The 20,196-nt window shown below is 41.3% G+C and overlaps 1 protein-coding gene across 1 annotated transcript; it reads right to left on the minus strand.

The window, feature by feature from the left end:
* Window positions 1–1,296: 1,296 nt before the first annotated feature.
* On the minus strand, window positions 1,297–18,917 carry cabp7a (calcium binding protein 7a). The gene is made up of 5 exons (XM_076104862.1): window positions 18,812–18,917; window positions 4,414–4,557; window positions 4,180–4,292; window positions 2,356–2,506; window positions 1,297–1,427 (listed from the first exon to the last, which is right to left on the minus strand). The coding sequence occupies exons 1-5, from the start codon at window positions 18,915–18,917 to the stop codon at window positions 1,297–1,299; spliced, it is 645 nt and encodes a 214-aa protein (XP_075960977.1).
* Between the last annotated feature and the right edge of the window lie 1,279 nt (window positions 18,918–20,196).

Genomic DNA, 20,196 nt, shown 5'->3' on the forward strand with positions numbered 1-20,196 from the left:
TTCTGACCTCGACAGTTAATAGGTCCAAGTTTTTCAAGATTCGTGTCCGTCCAAAGCATTGAGAGATGTCTATTTTGCACACATTTATTGCTCTAATAGCAATGCATCCAGACAAAAAAACAACAAAAGAAAAGGAACACAATTCATTCCTGCACATTTTGCATCCGCACTACCAACCAGATCAGTTTTGATGCATATTCTTTAAATGGTTGAGTGACACACATCTTGAAGTAGTTTGCTCTTGGGTGGCAGTGGATGGTCGTCAGGCGGCCGGCGAGGCAAAAGGTCCACAGTTTAGTAATCCCGAAAATCTTTTTCTATTTTTAAGATCATACTCTAAAGCAGCCCTTCTTTTTCATGCAGTCGTATGGTTTGCTTTTGTTGTGATTGCCGATACCCCGCTCCGCACACACAATTGCTCACAGTTGTCATTAAGTAATACAACAGCTGTTACACAGTCATAATGATTAATACATTGATAAGAACTTTTACAAATGTGTCAAGACGACTAAATCCATGCATTTCATGCATAGATGATGGTCATCCTCTGAGGCCCCCAAAAGCCCTGCAGTTGAGAGAGAGAGAGTCGAGTGTTTGCTGCATCATGTCCAGCCACTTACCAGCCGGCCTACCTATCCTTTCAGACCTCAACACCGTCCTTCCTGTGAGCTGTTAACCTGCTTCACCCTGCTCAAACTAAAGCCCTGCAGCCTGTGAATGAGCGAAACCATCCACACACAATCGCATGCACCTCCCCGCAAACCCTATTATTTGCTTTTTACCAAGCTGTTGTCATTCCCAAGTGGTTTTTGAACAAAGTTGCACCGCATACAATATCTCCACAGCGCCGTGCACTCCAGACCTCGCACATAACAACACCTTCCAGCCTCAGGAATACATTTTCTCCAATGTCCCCACAATGTTTCACATATTTCTTTCTACTCGTTTATAATATACCGCATGGTACAATAGACAAATACAGAACTGGACAGTCACTACACTTCTCTTTATAGCTGCCACCACACTGAATGCAACACTGCTCAAATGCACATAGCTAATGGATACTAAATGTTGTATTACGAAGAGTGATATGTATAGTCATCTGTCCACCGGTGTCTCAGACTAAGACAAATTCCTCCACATGTAGTGTCCTGTAACTCCAGTTATTTTGCAGTCGTATGCCGGCCTGTTTTACAGCTGTGTGATTGTTGTTGTTTTTTTTAAGCATGATCTCTTCAGTCATTTATCTGTAAGGCAGCCTTTAGGTGGTGGTCAAGGCTGAAGATACCGCTGCTCCTATTTCATGCCGCTCCGCAGCACCTGATTGGCTGCAATGAGCATGACGCTGATGATGAAAGCAATAGCGAAGGCGCATATCAGGCTCTTGCGCACACAAGTTTGCTTGACATGCTGCGCCGGGCAGGAAGCTGGGAGGGGGAAAAAAGAAGAGGAGGGAGGAAAAGAGGAAAAACATTACCTGAAGGTCTGTTCAATCAGGTGTTATTTAATGCTCGAAAGATATCTCGATTCGAATGACAGAACTCATCACAAAGCCTTGACAATTACACACGTACAATTACAAAGGGGGAATACTGCCAAGAAAATCAGTTTTCACACCTGTACGCTGAATTACTGCATCTAGATTGAAATGTTGATTGCAGGTTTGGAACAACAAACAGATGGATTGGCACCTGACTGGCATATTAAAAGATGCTCAAAACACTAGCACTCTGAGAAAAGGTGAAGTATACCTGCAGAATATAGTCTGATGCACCATAGGAACCAAGACAAAACAACATTTACAAATAGAAACATTCATATCCAGTGTACCTTGTGTTTGTATATACCTTGTATTTTTGTCCAAGATACTGAAAAAAAAACTGTAAAATTGATTTAGCTTTTGATTTATCTGTTTCCTCCAGAGGTCATTTCCACTCTATCAAGTTCTCGATGTGAGGAATTTTCAAAAGGGGAAATCTGTAATGTGTCAATCGAAAAGACATTATTATTATTATTATTAATATGTTGTGTGGTGACAGACTACACACAATGTCTGTTCACTAGGATTAGACGTGCTCTGCTCAACACAGTGCAACTGAGTGTTTACCGGGCCTTCATCACTTCCATAAATAATATTTGTAACATATGGTGGCTTGTGATGGTCATATAATCTTTCAAACACACCAATAAAACCTATATCATGGTTGATGCAAATTTCACGGAGCGATGCTGCTCGTATCTTAAGATGCGTGCAACATCGCTGTAATGTCCCCGGTTTAATTCCAACTTGACGTTTGTAGCATCATCAGCAGCACATGAACAGCAGAAGCCTCTGAAAGTATATGAGCTCCTTACTGTCTATATCCACCTGGCAGTCGTCAGGGTTCGCTATGTGGTTCTCCTCAGTCATGATGATGTTCTCGATGTCTTTCATGGAAAGGTGATCACAGAAGGTGTCATAGAGGAGCCTCTTCAGCTCTTCCACCGTTAACTTCTGCATGTCACACTGGAGATGGACACACATAACTGAACATTAACTTAGACACAGGCTGGTGGACACGACATCTACAAACACATACAGTATGTCGGCACACACACATAACAGCTTAAATAGCAGTGTATACAGTACATTTAATCAGATTATGAAAATATTACTTTATCCGAAATGTATTTTTTAGACAAATTAAGGAAAAGGAGCTTTTGACCAACTAGACATCCAATCGAAGTACAAGACCCCCCCCCCAGTTGAATTTCCCATTAGTCTAGTAAGCGGCGTGGTTTTCATGCTGGACGACTGAGTTCCAACTCCACCTTCTGATTCAAACCTGCAACATGGTAGAAAATCTAACTCGCTTGTTTTTTTCACTTGTAATGTTAAAAATGCAAATATTGGATCATGAATATGATGGATTTAATTATCAAACTACTTTTTACTACATTTTTTACAAATGCTAATGCATTATGCAGTGGTGGAAGAAATACTGAAGTAAAGGTAAAATACTCCATTACAAGTAACAGTCCTGCATTCAAAATTTCACCATGAATGCAGACAGCAGTATTATCAACAAAGTGTACGTAAGACATCCAAAGTAAAAGGGCACAATTCGATTTTTTATTGCTCCTTTTGGTGTCATATTATCATACGATATATTATATAATTGGATTACTCCGTAATTACCAATGCATTAGTGTATGATATATGTTAGGTACATTAATAGCAATACATTGTATTTAATACATTGTCTTGTGTTTTGTATATAAAATCAGTTTCTGCAAAGGTACTATAGCTGTTACATGAATTCAGTGGAGTAAAAAAAAATGCATCAAAGTTTAAAGTAGCTGAATTAAAATATGGAAGTTCAGTTTCTAACTAATCATACTGAAGTATATTCCACCACTGGCATTATGTAAAAGTAGAATTAAATAAAATAGAGAATCAGTGAATGACTAACACCAAAACTGCCAATCCAGGGTCTGTGCCTGTTTGGAAAGCTCATCTATGTTTCTCATTTTCTGCTCCGCTTGAGCCCCGCTCACCAGTCTGACCGGAGGCTCTGTGCGATCAATCCAGCAGCACATGCTTGAAACTACCATCCTGTTATATAATGTGATGTGAGGCAATGCAGCCTTAGCAACAGTCCCTCGGGTTTTCTTGACTCTCCCAGCAGGTGTCTGTGGTTATGATTCTTTTTCCGTTCACTGACTGCACCAAGAATTCCCACAAATCCCCTCTCTTTCACATTCGATTTGGAGCCTCACTTTCTGACAGCCACTCTGGCGCCGTTATCACGTAACTACAACAAAGGAGACTTAGACACGAGCTCCATCCCATTAATTTCATCCCGCTGTCAAAGTGAGCAGTCGATTATCTAATGAGGCGTCCGTAAATAAATTAATATCTGTTTTACATAAAAATTGACTTTAATGTTCTAAGTAATAAGACTGTCGCCACACACGAAGAGGCGGAGATACCAACTCAAAGTCTTGATGAGGGAATCCACACTTCTCCACGATATAAATCATGCCATTAACAACCCAGTGCATGCGGCAATTAAAACTGGTTTTCCTTTAAAGTCGCACTGTGGCAGAGGCTAAATGTTACTGCGCTTGGAGGTTTGCTACAGCTGCTGTCTATCTTCTTACTAATAGGCAGAAAATGAGTGACTGAATAATGAGCACCTTCCAAAAAACGGAGTCAAAGTCAGTGCCGTTGAACTTATCTGGCAACCCAGCTGCCGTCAGCTTTGGGCCCAGAAGAGTGACAAACTCCTCAAAGTCCACCTGGCCATCGCCTGCGAAAAGAGGAACATTTGGTGTTTATTGCCGCTGGTTTTTTAACTGCCTACTACAGTCCCGTTTTGTGGGCAAATAGAGAGCAAAGCAAATAAAATCCAAGCTGTTTGTTTGCCTCACCGTCCATGTCCAGTCTCTGAATGATGACTTCTAGCTCCACCTCGTTTGGCATGTAGCCCAGGGAGCGCATGGCCATTCCCAGCTCCTGCTTCGAGATGAACCCATTCCCATCACGGTCAAACACTTTAAAAGCCTCGCGGATCTCTGCAGAGAAGACACACACACACACACACACACACACACACACACACACACACACACACACACACACACACACACACACACACACGAGCTGAAGTCTTACGGCTGAGCAGGATATGAAAGTGGGAAATGTTCCACGCACCAAAGACATTTGTTATGCCGCATCAGTGCTTGAGTCATAGTTATATGAGGGTTGGCAGCTCAGAAGAACACATTCCACCAGTAAAATGACAAAAGAAAGAGCCAAAATAAGATAAATACCCTTGAACAAAGAGCTGAGATCAGGACACGTTTTATACATTATAAAGTAATGCTCTCTAATGTCCCTGTATTGTGGGAATGGATCAAACCTATAAAGTCTTATTTTCTGTACTGCCAAAATCTAAAAAGATTCAGTGCCAAAAATAACCTTACAAGAATATGTAATGCCTTCAAACAAGGTGTGGGAAGTGTAATATTCTGGTGGTTGCATTTCCTATATTCCCATCCGTACTATGTCTTCGAAAGGAAGACAAATGAACCACAAAAAGGTTAGATGATACCAAATATTTGAAACAATTACTGTCAATTCAAAATGATTGCTGAAACCAAGAGTTGACACTACAAATCAAATGTGAAAGGATCACTCATACTACCATCCACTGAACAGATGATTTTAAGATGGACCAAAATAAATAACAGAATGTGGATGGTGAATAATATTTTATGAATGTAACAAAGTGTTCTAGAATATCTAATCTGTCGGTCAAAAAATGAGTATCTTAAGTAAATGATCTGTGTTTTTTAATATGTTAATGTGTCAGCTTTGCTGCTGTATACATGGATGGATCACTGAACGAGGCTACCGGGCACAGGCCCAAAGTGTTAGGGACGCACCTATCCTTCACCTAGAACATGTCAACTCAAAGAGACACGTACCAACCAGGAGGAGACTCACAAAATAACAACAAAGGGACACAAAAAGACTATAAAGAATGCAAAACAGCTGCAAAGAGATACAGAGAAACTACAAAGACACAAAATTACGAAGAGATGTAAAACAACATTTAAGTCTGTGTGTCTTGCTGGGATGTAGGGGACGTGGTGGGCCCTTTTGCATGTCTTTGCAGGGGCCCATTGTCTCAGAAATGCCCATGTACATTGTCAGTTGAAGGTGTACTCCACTTGTGTTTTCCACAGATCAGCTTTGTAGTCATGAAGAGCACACAGTACCTGTGAGAACAGTTGTGTAATGTCTGCCGAGGTTCTTGAGGGAACTTTTTAAAGTCTAACGAACTAACCCCGATGACATCATCAACATCATGTTCAAATTTGGCAATTATGGTTAATTGTGTAGCCGGTAATAATAGTGGTTAACAAAAGCATCCAAGTGTGATATTATTCTGTTCTGGGTTTAGAGCAGCAGATGAATTCTGGGTGTGGGCTGATCAGTGATTTAGTTTTTATTCATGTGTTTTGTAGCTGCTAGCTGCTCTGTCTCCTAACACACTGCCATGTTGAATCTCACCTCCACTGTCCAGTTCATGCGTTAGTCACACTCCCATACTCCTTCCAAGCTTCTCAGCCTTTACACGAGCTACCTCGACTCATGAATGTACTACAAAATATCCCCCTCTGCTGCCCTGATATGGACCATTTGACCATGTCTCTTGTGACTTTATGGAAGTGCAACGCTAAACAACTGAAGTACCTCTTTAACAAAACATGATGATGAAAAACTGGAGGAATGTGCGTCGCGTTACTTGCAGCAGTAACAGCAGAATAGTTTGAGATGAACAGAAGAAAGACAAGAGGGCTACAACACCCGAGTAACCAAAGAAAGTTAAACCTCAGCAAAATAAAATCCCATAAAGACGAGTACTGGACACACGGTTCTAACTCCGAGAGCAGAAGATGCCCCCCCCTGCTAACACATAGCCACGATCACAACAGGAAATCTTTGAGCAGTTAATTCCTCAGTTCAGCCACACTGCGTATTTCCCCTCGTCCTCTGCTTGTTTACTCTTCATGAGGGACTGAATCCCTTCATTTATATGCAGTAACATCCACAACCGAGTCGCCTACAATTTTAGACTTGCCACATCTTCGTGTCACATGCCTGATTAGCACACAAAAGAGCAGAGCAGGAGATGCATCTTAAGATGGGGATGATGCACGGTGTAAATCACATGTTAAATCTGTAATCTCTCTAATCTGTTGGAATCAGAAGCCTTGAATTGCATCATTAGTCATGTAAGAGTCACGTTTGGCCTGTGTGATATGGTTCAGGGAAATACGGTATTTTCCAGAGGTTAGACAGAACAGATCAAATTAAAGACAAGTTTTTAAATGAAGAAAAAAAGTAGTGGGTTTTGAATGAATAATGAAAACAAATGAGCTAAATGTTGTTGCTAAACAATGCACAACGTCTCTGCTTTACAATTGACTGACAATCAAAATAACAACCTTCTAGGCGACAGGAATTCAAATTTGAATTGAAATCACTTTCCCTTCTTAGTTGACAGCCAATTAGCTGTTGTTAAGTCACGGAAGTGCACCACTAAACAAACTTTATCAATCCAACGCCTTGTGGAAACTGGGAATTGCTGCTCCGGTGATTTACCGGAGTGTCAGAACGGCGACGAGCGGCCGAGCCTCGGGGGCCAAAATCAGCAGCATGACAGTCCGAGACAAACATATCTGCCGTTCAGTGATGGCAGGAAACGGCGTGTCATTCGAAGGATAATGTGGTTGCCGGGCTTCAGGAACGGGTTTGTTTTAATCAAGCGCAGGATAGAAACCGTGCCACAGGGACACGAGGGGTAGTTTGCAATCATGGATTACAATGGATTACATCTGGACATGCAATTTATAAAACCCAGCAAGATGACATTGCAGCAGCTATTCTTCACATTTTTTCCCAACAAAATGTCTTAGTTTGAATCATTGAGAGCCTCCAGCTGTGTTTTTTTTCCTCCCTTCCCTGGATTGTGATCCTATTGTTTATAGAATAGCAATACCTCAGTATCCATCTGAGGTCCCAGCTCCATCTGTTTACTTTAGGAAGGGGGGCTTTCCATTAGTAAAAAAAAAGAAAAACATGCTGCTGTCACACAGGAGGAAAACACACTCTTAAATAATGTGCCAACACAGTTTTAGTAAGTACTCCGTCTCCCCTGAAAGCTTTATTTATTGATCAAGGGCCAAGGTGAAGCAAAAGCATCCCGACTTGTGAGTGGTTTATAGTATATTTGATATTAAAAGTTAGTATTGGGTTGTCATGAAATACGGGCAGAATTTGTTGAAGGGGGATTGTGTACTTTGTCGAGAACCATTTACAGAATACAAACGCTTTAGTGCAGCATGGGCCGGAAATGATTATGAATGGCTTATCAAGTCCAGAGAGATATACAACCGTAAAGCTGGAATATAGCCATGACAATTATGTTATCAAAAACACTTTATCAGGACAGAGTACTACTAGAATGTACTGACAAGTCTCTAAAGTAAAGCAGACTATACATTACCTCAACTCCAATTAATCAAAAAGGCTGACTAATCATCTTCCTTTTGACCACACGCCATCCAGACAGAGTGCTGCTATCTCTTTCACAGTTTATCCGCCTTAATTGTCCTCAGAGAGACAAGGATATTCTTCCATTTTCAATTTACTCGATGAGCCCAAAAATGGGCCACATCCACGCTAATGCCCCCACAGTCACTCTTTTGTAATTTAAAACTTCCCCTGTCAGAATCAATAATGTTCTCACGCCCTGACTGTGAATAAATGCTCTGGTGAAAAACAACTGAATAGCTCTGATATTGGTGTAGGCCTGAATTATTCTGACCAATCAAGGAGAGGCAGTTGGAAAAATTTCACCACCAGTTAGTCATGTAGCCTTGAAATAAATGGATCTGAATACTCGGCACACATAATTAAAGCAACAGTGGGTCAGCTATAATCCACCTTCATTGTCCCAAAACAAATCAGAGGTAAAAAAAACAACTAATAAAGCGGTGGATAGAGATCTTTCGGGCTGGCCACAATGACACACTGCTGGCTGAGTCCCCATACTGTGTCGTATACAACGTTTTCCCATTACACCTGTTAAAGTAATCCTCTTGGTTATACCATAGTTTAAAAGATGACATGGTCCAAGTCTGCTTATTTTGCTACAATCATCCATCCTCACATTTGAGAGGCTGAAACCGAAGAAAAGTTGTCGTTTTTTATTTGATCTATGATTTAAATGATTAATTGATCAAAATCGATCTTGATTCATTTTAATTAAGCTCCAGCTAGTTGCTAATTTCGTCTGTCTGTCGAGTTTTTTTTTTTTTTCTTTTTTGCTTAAAACAGCTGCTGCTGGAAAATGGGTTGATGAGAGCTGTGAGAATCAACCAAAATACTAACGGCAACGAGTAATTCTCCATGTCTATTAAAATTAAATTTGACCTATTTTTAAACTATTTAAACTGGCATAACAGCAGGACATGTGATGAACCTGTCTTTTAATTTAAATCATCATTTTATTTTTCTACTAAATTCCTGCAAATTTTATAATTGCTTCAGTCTTCCTACTAAAATAATCTCACTTCCGGCTTCAATAACAATTTATGAAATTATTTTTAGAAGATGCTGTTGTTGCATCTTAAACTGAGTCTCTCCACTGGGGAAATGTGAATATATTTGTTGAAAGCATGTGGTATTTGCTTTGATGTAGAGAGGTGCTTGTTGGCCTTCAAAGATGCGATGCCACGCGGTCCCCTGTGGTGTGATCAGACAGAGAATGAAAAGCCCAAGTCAAGATCGTGTACTGCGAGAGCAAGCATCTGAAGCTGAACTCCCTCAAGAGAAAGGTGCATCGTGTACTCCAATCGCACTGCTCTCCCCGTACACTGTTGTATACATCATTGAACTGCATTGGATGCTTGCTGCAGCGCAGAGACGCAGCACTAGACAAAGCCAGGAATCACTTGGAAATGGAGCAATGGAAAGGTGCTTGGATTCATGACGAGGGTGAAGCATCAATGACAAAGGGCATGACATCCACTTTCTTTGCAACAGTTTCCACTAGACACTCGAGGATGCAGAGATGGAGTGAAGAAGATTTTAAGAATGTCATCATCTCTGGGTGTTTTTTAATAAAGAAAAGAGTAATCATTAGAAAATGGGTGAAATGAACTCTCCTCGTCTTCACAGAACAGCTACGCATCACATGGGAAATGTTCACTTGGAGCAAAGCTTTACCCCTTTTTCAGGCAAAATTTAGCACCAGTGAAAACGTTTGCTAATTACACGCGTTGCACTTTGAGCAGAACGGGGTAATACCGGGGCTTTTGTTGTGGTGAAGTGTCCGTGAATGTAATCCAGGGCCTGTTTTTCAGGACTAGAAATCCTCTTAGCCTCAGTCAGACCTGCATCTGCTTTGGATCGGTAATTGCAGCTCACCACTCTTTATGTAAGACCTTATCAGTGTGAGAAAAATACTGTTTGTGTGTGTCGGTGTATGTGTGAACCTTAGGCAACTATTTTTAAACACCCATAGCAAGCTTAATCCATCTTTAGCTGGATATTGGCTGACTTGGGCACCCGGAAGATTTGAATTTGACCATAACAGGCTTCTAATAAGGCTCTGGAGTATTCATAAGGGGTATATGGCAGAGTGTAAGTCATCTGTGCCTTTAGGGAAAAAAAACATATCTGGGTTTGGATAGAACCTCCTCCCTTTATGAAATGTGAAGCGCTTAAACCTCGCCAATGCAACACTGCCACGACCACAGGGACAAACTGCAAGAGACAAAAAGTTGGAAAGGTCGAGGTGCTTTATTCTCAATGTGAAAAAATCCCAGAGACGACCTCATAAACCCCACTTGACCTTGAATGATTGAAGTGAGTGAAAGGCCGTCAAATTTTAGCCGGTCTCTGTTGCTCATTTCAGGCTTTCCTTCTTTTTTTCAGCGCGGAGGGGGAATCATTGATCTGTCTTTGATTTTTTTGTTTTGTTTCCTCCCTCGCTCTTATGTTTTCAAAGCTGGAAGTTGTCATCCTCACAGCCGATACCATGCTGAGGCGAGGCCAATATCCACAGTGAGAAAAGCCATGAAAAGCACCTCAAACAAAGGTCAGAAGTGAACAATCAAAAGCCTCCGCTCAGCTTCTCCAACGCTCCCTCATCAGTTCCACCACGTTAACCGTATACGCACTCGCTTATGGATCTCGCTCTTCTACCGCTGGATTTCGTTATTGTCTGGTGTAGACTTCGCAGTATTGTTCATCAAAGGGAGGAAATATTACCCAGGGGAAAGAGCGCTTCACCTTCCATAACTCATCACAGGTAATTTCACAGGTAATAAAGTCTGCTGGATCCACTCCTTCATGGCAATCGATCAAAATGGGAATAAATGACTCAACTTTAACCTACTCGACAGCCGTGATCACAGCACTTCATGATATTCTCCGCTAATCTACACCACATGTTTTCCATCAACTCCCAGCTTTGCAAGGTAGGATCTCATGCCACATTACAGTAACTGATTAACTGAGGATCTGGATGTCAGAGAAACTACAAAAGGTGGTCACTATTAAAATCGCACTGGAAAATATCAAATGCCCTCTTCAACCTTTTAGCAGATTTTCTGTTTTATAGTCTGCATCTGTTTCAAATTAAAAAATATATATATATAACCAGTTTTTATATTGGAGGAACATTTTTGACATTTTGGGATAGTACAATTGTTTTCTTTTTGGCGGAGAGTTGGATAAGACACTAAAACAACTCTTAATGTTCATTTTATGTTTTCTGCCAACATTCTGGCCATATCTTACACATTGCACCTTTTTAAGTTATTTAAACTAAATGGAGAAACATATTTTCACTGGTTATTTCCAGAATACCATTCATTTCTAGGTTTAGCTAATAATATAACTGCACAACATTTCCACAAAATCACACTTTTTTATTTTTGAAACCCTTAATTAAGGAACGGTTTCACAAGACGGATAAAAACCTTTGGCTCACCGGCTGTGGTGCTGGGTCCCTTCACCCCTTTAGAAACCAGCCATCTCTGCTCTCACACTTTCATCACCATCTATGTCAAGCAGAGCTTCTTCAAATGCCACCCGTCTCATCCAGGCAGGTGATGCAGCCGAGAGAGCCATTTTGAAATCCATTCCTGCCGGTCCGTCTGTTTGGCAGATTGTATAAAACGACTCTCCATCATGCAGGTAGAGCGGGAACAGTTGAGGATTGAGCTGAGTGACGGGAAGACGTACAAAGTGAGATTTATTATTCTCATCCTGAATATATACGAGCCAGGGTGCTTTAATGGGCGGCACGAACTGCGTCCTTTTCCAGAATGGATGAAGTTAATCTTCCTGTCTTGCTTGAGTCCCTTTTTTTTATGCCTTTTGGTGTTTTTATCTCATGATAATCAGGAAAGCCTCAGAGGCTTTTCAGGGACTTTAACAGAACAAACTGATATTTCACTACAGATCCATCACCTCCCCTCCACACACATGTAGCATTATTTCACCATAATGCTTCAGTGTTTTGAAGAATACAAATCCATAAATCCAACACCACCAAGTCAAATTCTGACAACGACCTCTGAATATGTTGCAGGCTTTATAGGCATTGGCGTAATTGAACAATTACAGCAGGCAGTTGCTGTTGTTGCCGCACGTCTTTCTTCTTTGTTAATCATTTAACAAAAGAGTTATGAACTGATGTTTACGAGACTTATTACATTATCAAATGGATTTGAAAGGCAGAAAGTGGAAATGTAATGTGATTTGGCAGTCAAAAGACACTTCATTTATTTGCCTGATTCGCTTTTTTGTTTCAATATTATTTCAGAGAGAGAATGCTTTGATGAGAAGCTGTTCTTTTGTCCCGTATGAAGGTATCAAAAGCTCTCGTCTATGCAAGAGGAAGCAGTTTGTTTCGGGGATCCAATTTAAGGGTAGAACAAGGTGCTTTTGTTTCTGTAAGAGAACAATAATTGAACTAATTCTGGCTCCCAGGGAGAGAGTCTTGCTAATACCAGTCAATAGCTGAAATGAACAGGGGAGGGAAGTAAGTGTTTGGTTTTGGTAAACAAACACATCTGGATCCTTTGCACACTCCCCACTCGTGAAAATGAGCCGGCGTATCAAAAATCATCTGAGCAGCACATGTTTTAAAACGTCGCAGTTGACCCCTTGGAAGCCCACCCCCACAACGCCCACTGATTCTGCACCAGCAATACGTTATGTGCATAATTTCTGTCTTGCCATGCAGATGCCGGTGTCTTTAAATATCTTCATTTGTATTCATGTAAGTAGTTCCAAAAGGAATGGAAGTCAATCCTCCACCTCGGGGCGAAAGGGATGAGTCAATGTTTTCTGCTGCAGCTACAGTAGGAGTCGAGCAGAAACATCAAGATCGCCTCACAGGCAGTTTACGCCATTAGGAACACAGTGGTGTCGGTATTTTTTTTGGAGCGGCTGTCAGTCAAAGCGATTTGCAATGTCTCCAAAACTCTGCCAAGGGAACAACTCAAAATGATGAAAAAGAGGCATGTGTTACATTTTTCAACTATTTATTTTTTTTAATTGAAAAAGTCAGAATGTCTTGAGGAAATATTCTTAAAGGCATATTTACAACTCAAGGACATTAGGTAAATTATATTTATGTATTCGGGCAACTGTGGCTCACTTAATCCCAAATTGCTCCCACAGGCTGTTCCTGCGGTGTATGAATGGGTATGGCCGTAACACCTTGCATGGTAGCCCCTGACATCAGTGTATGAATGACATGTAGTGTTAAAGTTCTTTGAGTGTACAGTACATTTACCAAGGGCACTGACTTTAGGCATACAGGCTTTTCCTACAGTATCATAGTGTAACTGGTTGATATTTTGGAAGGTTTCACATTCAACCTTGCATTACTGCCACCCCTGAGCTTTTTCTTTTTCTAACACACTTTAAATTCACCATCAGCTGTGATCCAAATACATTTGTTGAGGAGGTCTCCATGTTGTTGTGATAAATTGATCTAAACAAATATACTCAATGTCCCCTTTGGTGGACAGATTTCAATCACCTATGCCCCATTCTCCTCTGAAGTTGTAAAGGGAATTGTGTAATGGGCTGCACTCACTCTTAATTAGGTGTTGCGGCGAAACTGCCACTCCCCCATTCATTTGAACTTCATCTCCACTGCAAACCATCTTTTGACTCCATATCAAAATGAATGAAATAACGTAAACTTGCTGATAGTCTCCTATTCAGTAATAAGATGAGGCAGACCTTCCCACCATTGCTTGTATCACAAAGTAGATTAAAGAATGTAAACACCATCTTTAGGGGTTCAGTTGCTTTGGTTACATTAATCCAATCACTTCCTGTTTCCAACATCTTAGCTTCCTGTCTCCGGGGTGAAGTGACAACCCAATCTGTGTTCGATCTGGAGACGAGGAAAGCCCCTTATCTTGCCACGAGCGTGAACAAATGGAGATAACTTTGCAGGCGGCGTTGATTTCGATTTCCGCAGACAGTTACAACTCGAGCTTGAAATGCTCCTTGAGAGATTTGTCCCTGCTGGGGTTCTGTTACAGGTTTGGCGCGGGAATCACTTTTATGTTTCCCTGACAGTGATTTAAAAGAAGGCATTCATGCCCAACCAAACACAATGTAACTGGAACTGACTGTGGAAAAAAAACAAGTGTCATTAACCATATTTATGGATATAAAACCATCATTTTGGCATACATTGACATTGTATTTTGATGAATGGTTGATATTCTGTTTCCTTCTGCAGAAAAAAGGGTATGTGTTAAATATGACACACGTCATATATAAATATAGTCAATTCCACTGTTGGCTTCCCTTTTTCTGTTTTTATTTCTGCTGCATTTGTGTAATGTGAACAAGAATAACTAGCATTTAGATTGGGCTGGTTATAATATTAAGCTTTTTACGATGAATTCACATTTGCGACTTCTGCTACTTCCCTAATAAATGATGTTCCTGTTTTAAAGCATAACATTTGTATTATTAGACAAAAGGCAAATTCCCCTTTTGTTCATCTTTTTCTAGCAGTTCGCTCATGTATGTCGAATGTATTCATTTACCTTAATATCTGCATTTATAGACTATTTATGAATATATTGTGTTTCCACACTTGGTCACAAAAGAAAAAAGGTGTTTTGAGGTTTTCGAGACAACTCTCTTGGGAATCTATGGGAACTAACTCTTTAAATAAATTGTTGAAGAAGTTTATTCCCGTGGACACAAGGCATAGTGGTTGAACAAGAGGCAGACATTGGTATATGTATCATTCTATTTTTCTTTGATTCTACAACTTTACCAATAACAAAAGTTAGAAAGGATAAAAGGAAAGCGAGCAGATTAAAACTGGATTGATAAATAAAATGCCCTGATCATGACCTTCTCGGAAAGATGTAAACATTCTGATCCTGCCTTATTTTTTGCTTTGTTTCTACAGGAAACCTCTGGCGTCTGGCGTGTACTTACATGAGCCTCACTCTGGGACCTGCAACAAATGCTTTAAGCTCGGCCCTGGGACTATTTGGAGGCGGCTTCCAATAGGGCTGCTGTTAGGCAGTGTGGAAATGGCAACCCACTTAATTTCACCTGCAGTGATATTGACACTGAGCTGTGTGTGCGTGTGTTTTAGTGGTGGAGGAGGTCTAAACTATATCAAGCTGCGGTAATGTGACCAACAGTTATTCTATTCGTCCCTCTTGTGTAGGAGGGGAAATGGAGAATGTGGAGCCCAATATGGAGTGTTCAATTTATACACACGGGCTTAAAGAGCATCAGAAAACTAGCGTTTTGATCCAATTATAGCTTTGACAGCCTTTACCGCCGCAAAGTATGGTGCCACTGGTCCAATCCCTTGGGTGTCCAAGCCAGTAATTGAAAATTGCGTCCCTGTCTATGCGTGCCAATAGGGTTTGAGCCTCCAGTCCCTATACATGCACTCGCACCCACATATTCACTAATGTGCTATTTCGTTTCGTGACAAAGCACTGTCTCCTTGACGGCCGAGCTGATGTATGTGACACTTCCAGGCAATTCCCGTCCGTCTCTCAAGAGATGCGAGCGGTGACGAGACACAGACTTGCGCTCAAGATTGATCAATTGATATTATGATTTAAAAATGATCAACCTTTACTGTATCTGCAATCCGGGAAGCACAAGGACATTGTATGTTCTGTTGAAATTGGCTTTACTTCCTCGTGGTTTTGGCTCTTAGAGATCCTGCTGCTGCATGTGTAAAAATAATAATAATAATTGCAAAATTGTTCTCATTTTAAATGTTTACTTCTGTTCTTCTGACCTTATTAAATACCATTATATCAAAAGATTTGAAGTGGTAACCCTTCCACATTTTGTTACCTTCATTAAATGCGCAGGCCTTGTATGCAGCAAAAGAAAGCATTGTTATTACGCAGATCAGTTGACAAGAAAAGAAATGCTTGCATGGCACGTTTCTACAAACCATAATAACAATTATAAAGAAGGAGAAAATCCACTATAGTTACCAGGTCACACAGACACAGGACTTTCACCCAGGAGGCCGCTGTGTTAAACCAAAAGTGGTGCATAAAAAGTACTGTCAACATCATGGAGCATATAATATCTAGTGTATTTAAACATGTTTGCGGCTGACCCAAAGCAGAAGTAATAGCGGACTTCTCAGTTCAAAATCATATTCATGAGGAATATGTTATAAATCATGAAGTTAGTTAGAATCATTAAGTATCAAGCCTAAAATGTTTAGTATGTTTTGAACTATTAAAGGGGGCCTTGGCCACTTTAGGAAGTTTCTAAATCATAGCAGAAATAAAAGACGTACAATAAGGAGGTGAATGTATCGTGCAACATGAAATTTCTTTGGAGAAAAATGCATTATGATGCCAGCTGCCTGCTTGTAGCACTGTCCATCTTTAAGCAGCTACAAATACGAGAAAGGTAAAGGCAGGATTGTTCCAGAAAGCATAAATCTTGGCACAATGTAAATATTCATAGTCACTTTCTCATTTGTTTTGTTCCCATTGTTTGCTATCTGGCAGCAAAAGCTGTGATCCTCAGAAGGTTGTTGTTGTGTAACTATCTCCTCGGTGACACTGCTTTAAAAAGTCTGCCTCTCTCACAACCTGTAAGACATCCCTCCCGCGGGATCACTAATGCTCGACAACAGTTGAAGAAGGCACTGTCACTGCTGTTAACCATGCATTACCTCGGGCTTTCCTATTCACCCCACAAAGCCTCCATTGCTTCTCCAGTCAAACTGCCACTATAAGTTGAGCTATAAAGCCCACACGGATCACTTTGTCTTGCGACAATGTGACTGCAGCAAGGCAGCACAAGTGGATTCCACTAACTGAAGTCAAAATGAAGCGCTGTCTGTTTATTGCACCCGCAGCTGACTGTAGACTATAGTGGGAGGGTGAAGAGGAAACTGAGATTCCTCAATCTCAACAACCAAAAGCATCTTTTCAAGTCAATAAAAAAAAAGATTGAAATGTGAGACATCCATCTTTGTTTTTTCTGTGCATCTAATATATTTCTGCCATGCAAGGTCTCTGTACACTGGAAATCAAGTTTGACAATAAAGCGCTGAGTGATGGTATGCTATAATAGTGGGCATGATATCTTGGAAAGATCGCTTTTGGCGCTGACATGTTGACACTTCTCTTTTTATCACAGGCTCAGTTTGATGGCTGTCAAAGAAAAGAAAAAAAATGGCAAAATACAGAAGGCACAATGGCACCTTAAAGCAGCTTGATCTATCTTGCACCCATTCTTGTTGTTTCTGGTGCTGTGTGCATTCTGAAACAGGTGTCATGTAACAAATACCGAGGCCGTTCATTGAACACCTTTTCAGGAGTTAAAACCAATTCATATTTGGCCTCTTCCGCTCAACGAGTCTAATCACTGCACTGAATTTCCCTGCCAACTGTATTGCAGATGTAAACCTCTACCATACATGTGTTTCTGGAAAAAAAGGAGTGTGTGGCTGTGTAATTGTGTGTATATTCCTGGTTCATTTTACAGTTAATTTCTGATTCCTCCCTGGGGAGTTCTGCACCAGCATCCACTGACACAGTTTCCCACAAGGCCCAGCTTGTCTGTAATTCACACATATGCACAAAAAAGAGCAGCTCTCTGAATCTTTACCGCAGACCATTCAGATCCACGTGTCTCAGCATCGTTTCCCTAATGAGGTTTGCATTATTAAGGTAACAAGGATGAGAGTCGCAGTGATCAAATCACTCAGCAGGGATACATCTGCTGCCGCACGGTGTCACAGCACTGAAGACACGGCAACAACGCAAGAACTTACTCGCTCTGGGACTCGAACAATGTGGCTGCGGGGATGATAATGTACAGATGTTGCAGGTTCACATCACAAGTGCTGCAGGCATGAATATTCTCAGGATCCTTAAAAAAATAATTGAATCGCTCAGAATGGTTGTCATGTGTCAGCAGGCTTGTTGGAGGATGCTCCTTTGGCACACAGGTGCCACTACCGTGCTATAGAATTGGAATTTTTCTATATTGTTTTTTTAAGGATTTAAGTAAATCAAGAGATGTTGGTTGAATCATTTAGCATCCCCCCGCCACCAACAATTTTGTTAAATAAAAAATGTATAATATCAGAAAGTATGTGTGGAAAGACTTAATGAGCCAGTGAAACTGGGCTTACGTGAACCAAATGTCCACCAACAGCTTCTGCTAATTAGAGCCAATGCATCACCGCTGTCCTGAAGAAGCAACACTTAATGACAGAAAGGGTGCAGGGATGCCTTGTTTCACTAACCAAATCAGTTCCACACTGGAGCACACAACCATGTGAGCAACCTTCTGAATGAGCTGCAAATCTATATTCCCAATCAATCAAAATTGAAACAATACAGCTGATCTGAGAGTAACACTGATAACAAAGTGGGTGATTAGTTTTGCACTATCTATCTCTCTCTCTCTCTCTCTCTCTCTCTCTCTCGTTCATATTACAACATCAGAAAGAACAGGGGTTTTCAAAATAAATCTAAAACCGTAAAACAGGCCTGTATTTAAGCTGTAAATCTTACTTTTCACATAATCTCTCTCTCCAAGCGCTGTCCAAGGTGCTGAATGAATGAGCTCCACCGATGGGAGCTGACCACAGCCACATACACCGACACTACATCTGCCTACATATGCCTGTCATGAATAAACACCTCTGAACAGCCCCGGGTTATGCGCGAGCAGGAAACAACTCACCTTCAACTTCGTCTTCGGGCAGGTTCACCGGGGTGGTGTAGAGCATGTCGGGGATGGTGCAGATGCCCCGGTACATCAACGTGGAGGTGACTGGATGCATCGGCATGGCTGCGACCTTTGGTGGCCACCTGCGCACTCGTCATACAGAAATGTCTACAGAGAGGTGCCCAACTTCCCCCCACGGTCACCGAGGGAACGAAGAAGCAAGTCCATGGATGGGGGGAGAGGGGTGAGGTGGGAGGCGGTGGATACCGCAGCGTGTCCGCTGAAATCTTGCTTTTGGTCAATGACTGAGGAAATAAAATGTTGGATGTCTTACCTCATTGCAGTTTTATTTGTCTTACAAAATGTCCCGATTGATACACAAAGTCACACAAAACTACCTCAGGTCGAGACAATGCGCACATATATACATCACCACCAACCAAGACAAGCTCCACATCTGCAGATTAGACACCGATCAATCGGTACGCAGATTTGTAGCTCATCAATGCACTGGTTGTTTGTGTTTTTAGTCCCAGCGTTTGCTTGCTGCGAGCAATTCCATGCATCCACTTGTTGGATACGTGCGCTCACTTGACGCACTCCGTTCTCAGCATCGAGCAGCCACCTTCACATAATCCACAGAAACGGTGTGCCACGCTTAAAAAGATAGACGAGGGGAAAAGCCTCAAATGTATCTAAACGTGCACTCTTAAGCGTTAAAGAGATGTCAGGTACGCGCGCGTTCGTTACCTTAAAAGACAACAATTGCTCGCTCGCTCTTAATTGCTCATGGGTACGGGGGCGCGTTGCGATCCAGTTGTTCCATCCTCAGTTGCAGGAATGAAGGAGTGCTTTTCGTGAAAGGGAGCTGTGATATTTAGACAGTCTCCTCTTTCTCTCCCGTCTCACCCCCGTCTCTCTCATGCATACGTCTGCACATATGGGTGTAGGCAAACCCTCCCGCATAACGCACAAACGCACACCCCCTCAGTCAAAACCTCCCCTCCTGTTTCTCTTTCTTTCTTTTTCTGTTCAAATACTCTCCTCGTGCACATTCCGGTTAGTCACCGACGCTAGACTGAAAGCATAAAGTGTGTTTGATGATCATGTGTTGTAGGTGTATAGGGTTGATTTCCGCCTACTGCGCCGAGGCTATAATAAAACTCAATTGAACGCCACTTGCTTAATCCATAAAGCTACAGACGAATTAAGTTTTGCTGTGACGAAAAACTGCATCTACTGTTGATTTAGTTGGCTAGAATGAGGTGTCTCATATTGTAAGAGAAAAAAAGAATAAAGGGGAGAACAGAGTTAAAAATTAAATATGTCTTCCTGTCACACATCATCTCCAGTTGTGCTTTGCTGCACCACTGTCTGTGCAGAGCGACCTTTTGAAATGA

The sequence above is a fragment of the Anarhichas minor genome, unplaced genomic scaffold (assembly GCF_050575085.1).
Source record: "Anarhichas minor isolate MPS153535 unplaced genomic scaffold, ASM5057508v1 ptg000030l, whole genome shotgun sequence".
Taxonomy (NCBI): Eukaryota; Metazoa; Chordata; class Actinopteri; order Perciformes; family Anarhichadidae; genus Anarhichas; species Anarhichas minor.